The sequence below is a fragment of the Lynx canadensis genome, chromosome A1, assembly GCF_007474595.2.
Source record: "Lynx canadensis isolate LIC74 chromosome A1, mLynCan4.pri.v2, whole genome shotgun sequence".
NCBI lineage: Eukaryota > Metazoa > Chordata > Mammalia > Carnivora > Felidae > Lynx > Lynx canadensis.
The window spans coordinates 111,695,784-111,704,170 of record NC_044303.2 but is presented as its reverse complement, the minus strand read 5'-3'; the positions used below and the strand labels follow the sequence as shown (position 1 = coordinate 111,704,170).

General features: G+C 54.8%; 1 protein-coding gene across 1 annotated transcript in view; it reads right to left on the bottom strand.

Annotated features, from left to right (window-relative positions):
- Positions 1-320: 320 nt before the first annotated feature.
- The window catches only part of CATSPER3 (cation channel sperm associated 3), a 34,966-nt gene continuing 26,899 nt past the window's right edge, over positions 321-8,387 (bottom strand). Inside the window, exons 4-8 of the mRNA XM_030318503.1 lie at positions 4,472-4,654; positions 3,660-3,800; positions 3,179-3,298; positions 1,797-1,954; positions 321-824 (exon numbers count right to left, since the gene is read on the bottom strand). Of these exons, the coding sequence (XP_030174363.1) occupies positions 719-824; positions 1,797-1,954; positions 3,179-3,298; positions 3,660-3,800; positions 4,472-4,654 (708 nt within the window). The 3' untranslated portion in view covers positions 321-718. The remainder of the gene's footprint in view (positions 825-1,796; positions 1,955-3,178; positions 3,299-3,659; positions 3,801-4,471; positions 4,655-8,387) is intronic.

The window sequence follows — 8,387 nt, the reverse complement described above, 5'->3', positions numbered from 1 at the left end:
CCACAGACAGAGATGACGCTCTGCCTGGTGCTCACCCACAAAGATGAGCCCAGCTTTAAGAGATTCCAAGATCAGGGGAGCCTGGGTGGCTCAGTCGATTGAGCATCCGACTTCGACTCAGGTCATGACCTCACGGTTCATCGGTTTGAGCCTCACATTGGGCTCTGTGCTGACAGCTCAGAGCCTGGAGCCTGCTTTGGATTCTGTGTCTCCCTCTCTCTCTACCCCTCCCCCACTCCTGCTCTGGCTCTCAAAAATAAATAAACATTAAAAAAATTTTCTTAATATAAATAAATTAAAAAAAAGAGGTTCCAAGATTAGTGGTGTTACACCAGCTCAAAGGGGCCATACACACTTATGGGGCTGCCAGAGGCCCTCCCTGGTCTAGGGGTCCTGAGGTGGCTTTCCCAGGAACCCAATAAGTCCTCGCTGCTGAGGTCAAGGGAGGGGATAGCCACTGTGGCCCCTGGATGTGGCCTCTGGCCAAGGTCAAGTCTTGAGCGTCTCTCTCCCCACTCCCCAGGCCCGGCTATATCATGTTGAGGGAGGGAGTAGCCCAGGCAATCAGAATTCGTGGTCACCCACGTAGACCCAACACCAGCAGCGGGGAAACACCATAACCCAAAGTTGCTGCAGAGACGTCAGTTCAGAAAGCTTGTGTTTAATGGGGGGCCTGTCACGCCCTGCAGGTCACACTGGCACCTGGTGCCCACGCCCCCTACTGCTCAGTGGTCTTTTCAGAGGACTGGGACTGTTTCTTCTGTGGCAAGTCTTCAAGCATCAGGCTCAACACGTGTGCGATCTCACAGTACAGCTCCTGAAGCCTGAAAGTGGAGGCAGGGGAGAGGGGGCCTGAGCTCAGCGGGGGAGGTTCTCCATGCCACCCCAGCTCCGCCCACCACATGCCTGCACCTATGGATTCACCACCCCTGGCAGGTATGGGTTCAAGGGAGACAAGGGCTGTAGGCCGGATCAGGGCAGCTGGAATCCGGGTCTGCTGCTGTGCCTGTGGCCCCCAGAGTAAGTTATTTTAACACATGAGTCAGGCTGAGGACAACAAATCCTGGCTGTAAGTGAGGTGACCGTGTGGAGGTGACCAGACACTGCCTGGCCCACTCTTGGGCCAAAAGTGGATGTTGCCTGACCCCCTCCTTTGAGTTTCTCTAGTCCATGAATTCCTCCAGGATGTTTTTTTCGAGAAACCAACCTACTGTGTCCTTCCTTGCTCAAGAGCCCACTGTGGCTCCTCAGTGCCATGCCAGGCTCTTTCCAGCTCAGTAACAGACAGGTATAACTCCAGCTAATGCACACAGAGCACAGCCCTGAGCCGGGCCAACTCAAAGCTTCACACACTGTTTTTATAGAATCAGCCCAGTAGCCTCTGGTATGACAGGTGGGGAAGGGGCAGAGACCTCCCCAGAGTCATAAATAAAGGTAGCTGTCGGAACCAGGCCACAAGCCCCAGCTCCTGCCTTGCCAACCAGCACTCTTTCTTCTGACTTCTGTAAAGGGGGTCGTGAGGAGGGGCCTGAAGAGTCTAAAGGGCCAGTCAGAGCAGGCCGGGGAGAGACAGGGGAGCAGAGGCCTCTGAGCCACAGGCTCATCCACAGCCACACAGGCCCTGCGCATACATGGAGTTGTGCATGTATGGCCCAAGAAGGGCCTCCCTGCACTCACCCTGCACATCAGCCACCGCCCCCCTGCTCTCCCAGGGCACCTGCCAGGGCCCCACCCTCGAGGAAGCCTGTGGACTAGGAAAGGCTTGGTCTCCCTGGGCCAACGGGGCTGGGACTGACTTGCAGATCGTAGTGTCCTGGTTGTCCAGGGTGGACAAGTAGACGTCGATGAAGGGCAGACTGGTGCCAAAATCATCCAAGACCATGGGGTCAGTGTGCCGCAGGGTCTTCTTGAAGTTCTCTACCAGCTCACTGAAACTTTTGTAGTCACCTTTTTTCTAGAGAGGGAAGCATAAAGAGGGCAGTGAAGAGGAAGAAGTAATACCCCAAGATGCAGAGACCTGGGGATCCTGATGCTAGCCCCAGGATAAGTCTTGATCTTCTTAATCACAGGTTCACCCCCACTCCTTCCAAGCCTCAACCCGCCCTGACCAAGGTAGCCTCATGAGCCACCATCACTGACATGAGGACAGGTGACATAGACAGGAACCAGTGAGAGCCCGAGTGCGACTCAGCGTGGTCTCACCTTGCCCTGGACAAACCTGGTCACAGTCAAGACAGGAGGATGTCTCCAGCTCAGAGGAAGGGTTGAGGAGGGATGCACTGACTGCATGGGGGAGGGAGGGCAGGGGTTCAGACCCAGCAGAGCATCCAGGACTCGGCATGATTTGTTTGGAGAGCCCAGGCTGAGAAAAGACGGCTCTCCCCCAGGCTTTCCCCATTGTATCATGCTTGACAGAAGATCTCCAGCCCATTGCGCTCATCCCAGTTCCAGTTTAGAAAAAACAGAGTTGAACAGGGCACCTGGGTGGCTCAGTCAATTAAGCATCTGACTTCAGTTCAAGTCATGATCTTGCGGTTTGTGAGTTGGAGCCCCACATCAGGCTCTGCACTGAGAGTACAGAGCCTGCCTGGGATTCTCTCTCTCCCTCTCTCTCTCTCTCTCTCTCTCTCTGCCCGTCCCCTGCTCACACACACACTCTCTCTCAAAATAAATAAACTAAAAAAAAAACTAAATTAAAAAAGGAAGGGAGGAAGGAAGGGAGGAAGGAAGGAAGGAAGGAAGGAAGGAAGGAAGGAAGGAAGGAAGGAAGGAAGGAAGGAAAGGGCAGGAAGAGGGAAGGAAGGAAGGGAGGGATGGAGGGAAGGAGGGAAACTGGAGTTGAGCAGCACCTGTCAGGACCTCCACAGCCTCATCCACTGGGTACACAGGTGCCTGCCTGGCATTCAGGGGGCCTCAATAACAAAAGCACTCCAGGCAGAGGGCCTGGAAGTGGAGTTGTGCCCAGGAAGAAGGGAGGAACTATAACTACAGTACTCAACTCTCTAAGAGATCCAGAGAAATACAAAAATAGAGAGAATAAAGCCTGACTCTGGAAAATACAGGGTATAGACACCTGCCTTACCTAAGACCAGAGATGTCTGATGTGAGCTGGCCCCAGGGCACTTTGTGACCATTGCTTCAGCCCTAACTGATCCACCTGCCTGGGGAGATCACCTACCTGTGTCTGCATCAGCCTGCTGACCTCTTCCTGCTGCCTCTTCACAATCACCTGCTTCTCCTCCATGAGCGTCACATGTCTCTCCACCATCAGCTCCCGCTCAAACTTTTTAATGGAGTCCTGGAGACGGGGAAGATGGAGGTAAGATACAGGCTCTCACTGCATACCCCCCCCCCCCCGTTTTTCTTCTTCCCTCATCTTACATTGCCACTAAAGTCCCTCACCAGGAGGATACTCCATGCAGGGCCAGCCCCCCGCTCAAGCGGCCATCCATGGCTGCAGTGACTCTCCGAGCCCCTGTCCTGCTGACTGCCATCCCAAGGCAGGGAAATGCAGTGGCTCAGGGGGAAGAGAGGGCCCAACTGGCCGCCTCCTCCCCGGCCCTGGAGACTTGGCCTGCAGCTCCGCCTGCCACAGCTGAGCCCGCGATCATTACAGGTGCAGCTGAGCCAACCCCCAGTCCTTACAGGTGCAGCCTCACCTCAGTGTGGATGATCATCACACCCACGAACATACTGAGGAAGACGAAGGAGGCAAGCAAGATGAAGATGATGGTGAATGCCCGGCTGAGAGCCAAGTTCCGATTATCCAACTGTTCCTGTAGGTCTGTCCAGCCATCGACCTGCTCAGGCAAGGCAGGGCATGCCAAGTGCCAAGGCCCAATGGGACAGGCCTCCTTCTCACCCACCCTAGGGGAGCCCCAGCCCCACTGAGAATGCAGCTGGCTCTGCCTTCACATCAGCCTCTCCCCACCAGCCCCCATCCACTCCAGCCCACATATGGTGGCTAGGGATTCAAGGGCAAGGCACCACTAGGCATAGACAGTACTGGCCAAGGGGCCACAAGGCACCCCATCCTTCTGAAACAGCCACTGGCTCTCTGCAAGGCCCTCCTTTGGAAAGACCCCAGAGTCTACACTTCTAGACTTGGGCTTTGCGGCCAATTCTGACTGGATTTGTGACAACCTAGTCCCAGAAAGCCTATGTGACATGGGCATCATTTCTAAAGTAAACTTAATCCAAATGAGTTCTCTTTTGAGAACTCTTTGAAAGTTTTATAACCCTGTGGGACAAATGGGAATGCTTTAGGGAGTCACATGATTAGAGAGAGCAGTGGACCCCTGGCCAGGGCCCTGGCCTCTGCTTAGTCCCGGGAGGCCAGCCTTCAGCTTACCCAGCCCAGCTAAGTACCTGATCATGAGGAGGACCCCATGGAAGGCCCAGCCTGTCCACACACCCACACCCACTCCCTTCTCAAGGCCCCCACCCCCACCGCTGTTCCCAAACACGGTACCGTAGCCAAGCTGAAGAGGGTAAAGAAAGCCACAGCCAGGTTCCCCCAGTTATTCGGGTCACCCCTGTCTGGAACTCCAAACAGGCAGAAGCCCAAGACGGCGAAGATGAACATGAGGACGAAGAGTAGGATGATCACGGAGGCCACGGTGTAGGCTGTCTGCCCCACGGCGGTGATGAGTGTCTGCAAGGCAGAGGCACTAGGGCTAGGCCAGGCTGCCAGGCTGGGAGCGGCTCAGAGGACAGGCCCAGGGTGCCCGACCACAGCTGTCCCCGGCATCCAGTGCCAGGCCTGGCACATAGGAGATGCTCCATAAAGGGTTGGGGGAATGAATGAGTGAATGAACGAGCGAATGAACAAACAGGAACTGTGCCCAGACTGAGAGCTGGACCAATCCAATAGTGGTTCAACAATGCCTGGCCTCCACCTTCAGTCACCCAGGGGCAGACTGTGTGCGCTGCCTCGGGCCTGGGTGTCTGCAACAGCACCACCAACCACTTCCCTTGAACCCCGCCTGCTTCTGTGGCCATCCCAATGGGTCCCGCCCCTGCTTCTCAGCTGAGGGCTGGCCTGAACGCTCTTCCAAGCCCAGAAGGAGTTGGGGAGCTACCCTAGGGGAGGGAATGATGAAGGCTAAGAGGAATGTGGCTTCCCATTCGCCCCGAGTACTGTTCCCCAGGCAGGTCTCTGGCTTGTGACCTCAGTCTTGCCCTAGGAAGTGGGCATTTGTCTGACCTCCCACTATGTTGACCTCTCCGGGGAGCACAGTGTATGGCTCCTTACCGTTTATTCTCCACACCCTGGAGTCTTGTAGTAGTAGGAGGAATAGGAGTAGGAGTAGGAGTTCAAGACGTGTTCACCTACCTACATGCTGCAACAGACACTGTTTTAATGCAGGTGGGTGTTATCATTCATCACATTTTAAGATGAGGAAGCGCGGTCTCAAAAAAGCAAAAAGCCTTGGCCGGCATCACGCTCCGATACAGCAGCAGACCTAGGACCAACTCCCGAGCCCTGCGCCTTGTGCCACCAACTTCAACCACGAAAGCCCCCTTTCCCAAGTCAAGAAGCCGTTTACTGGCTCAACACTAGGAACGGAGGTGCCGGATAGAGCTGGGCCACAGGACAGGGAAGCGTTGGCACTTCGGGATAACTGGGGAAGCAGAAAGGCAAGCTGAGTGCCCCGGCACTGCCCTGCACATGGACTGCTTTGACAGCTGGCTGCAGAGGGGAATGCTGCCTCTCCTTGTGGGAAGAAAGTCAGTGTTTGGGGATTAATTCCCAAAGAGGTGAGATGCAAAGAACTGGCTCCCTCCCTGCAATACAGAGACAGAACTTCCTTCCCGAGAACTACCATGAGCGAAGGGGTCAAGCCCTCATGACAAATGCTGCAACCGGATGACACAGTGTGCAGAAGAGGCCTCCCAGGTGGCCAGGGAAGGGGCAGCTGGCAGTGGGAGAATGGAAACACCACGGAAGGGGTGGAGGATGGGCTCCAGGGGAGTGTCCACTCCCAGGGCAGCCCGAGGCCCAGTGCTACCTGAGGCCAAAGCCGAGCAGCCTCGAGAACGGCAGTGGAGAAGAGGCCATGCTCTCCAGAAGCCCTGACATGTGGGAATCCTGACACCTGGCCTTGACGATGTTCTTCAAGCACAACCCAGGCAGTCCCACTTGGTCTGCAGTCCAGGGGTACAGAAATCCAATCCCAGCAGATGCTGCCCAGAAAGAACCCCACAGGCTAGAAGCTCGTTCCCAAGGAAGACCTGAGCTTTCAAAGCTACAACCTGACCCCCACAGGTGCTTGGTTTTGAATTCTCAAATTCTTTGGAGAAGCAATTCCTGGTCCTAGTTCAGCTCTCCCGGGCCCTAGGTCGAACCACAGCCGTCCTCCTGGCCCTGGGGCGTTCAGGGTACAGAGAAGAACTTGAGGCATGGCAGGGACCCAGGACCAGCCACTCTTGAGAGAGCACTTCTGTGCAGCTGCTCTGATGTGTGGAAAGTGATGAGCTTCAAGGAGAAGCCCCAGCGTCTCCCAGGTTGTTCCTTGGGCTAAAACACAGATAAACGGGGCAATGTGGCCCTCAGGTGCCCAGCTAACAGAACCTCTCTGTGTGCAAAACAACAAGGAACTATTTCCCCATGGTACAGGTTTACTGCCATGCGGTGGATGACAGAGTATCATTTTAATTAATCAGGGGATAGGAGCCAAGATGGGCCTGAGTGCTAGCTTTGGGCTCTGAGGCTAGGGCTCTGTTAGACTTCAATGAATATAAATTATCACAGAGGTGCAGGTCCCTCCCTTTGGCACCTCCAGCTCTACCTGGCCCGTGTACAGAGGCTGTGTAATCTAGAGTCACTTCTGTGCCCCTAGGGATCTGGGGTCCAACGATATCCCATAGGCCTTGGCAAGCCACAGCCAAGTGGCTTGGTCGTCCCCAGGGAACAACTTTGGGACACAAGGTTTGGCTTAATGACAGAAACCCCTGAGGTCAAATATGAGCCACATGTCCCTGCGAATATTCCATCTACATGTCCATGGGTCTCTGTTCATGTCTACAAGAACCAAAGGCTGAGCAAAGGTCTGTAGTCACCAAGCAATCCAGGCTGGGTCCTGGGACAGACCTTGGTCAGCTGGGAGGGCTCTCCTCTCTTCACTGGATCCCTGCCCTGGAAATATGGGCTGTCCCTGCCAGTCCCTAAACCTCAGGCATCTTCAGGCCTTAGCCTCTGACCAGGCTACCGTGACATTCAGCAAATAGCTCATTCCCTCAGCTTCACAAGGTACCAGTCTGGGTCACTGTCCCTCCCCCAGACCCCTGTTCTATCTGCTTCCCTCCTCCACATGCAGCCTTAGGCTTCCTTTCCCTCAGCCCACAGCCATCACCTCCTTCCTCACATGCCTCCGACAGGTTTCTGCCACCTCCATTCCATGGTGACCTCTCTTGTGACCTCACCTGAAAATCCTCTCCTCCACAGGACATTACTCCTCAGCAACCCTCTTGAGGAAGGCTGACTATTCCTCGCCAGCCTGATTCAGGAGACCATCCCCCGTCTTGTCCTGAGAGACCCTGTCATCATGGGCAGAGCCCCTGCTTCTAGAAAAGTCCAACCTTCTAGCTAACTACTCACCCTCATGTCTTGGAATCTCTGCCTCCAGGCTCCACACCATCCTGCTGTCATCCTCAGAGACTTCAGGATCCCTATGGAATATCAACCATCTCCCAGACCTCTTTGTCCCTCGACTCCCTCAGTCCCAGGGACCTTGGCACCATTATTAGGCCCTTGCTCCCTTGGTACCCAACACCTGCACTAACTAGACTATACTTCCAACTGTCTTTCTGATGGTTCCATAACTCTGAGGTGCCCATCAACCAGCATCCACCTCCCAAGGACCTCTAGTCTTCTTTCCTGTCCACCTGCCTTACTACCGTCCCGATCTGACACGGACTCCAATACCCAGCACCTCTGACACTCCCTTCTCCCGCTTCTAGGACACATCATAGGCTTTATCTCTAGCCTACAAACAAGGGGAGCCACTCTCCAGTTCGAAAGGAAGGTCACTGTGATTTGATGTACCCTTTAAAGATTCTCCCCAGCTGCAGGGGCATCTCCTCTCTTGGTAGTGTGGGAAGCCAGGGCAGGAGTCCTGATGAAGATGGGTGGTGATGGGGAAAAGATGATGGCTGTAGGAGTGAAAAGATGTGGACAGGTCACTAACTACGTAGGAGGCCATGTAAGAGGACTTTGAGACAGAGGCGTTAATGCTGACACTCAAACCTACGACCTGGCAGTTGAATGGGGGTGGGGCGCGCCCTTCACAAAAAGACACAATGCAGGAGGAGGAGCCAGGCTTTGGGGATGAGGGTGGGGCAGAGTGACGATTTCCAGTTTAGACAAATTTGAGTCTGAGGAGCAC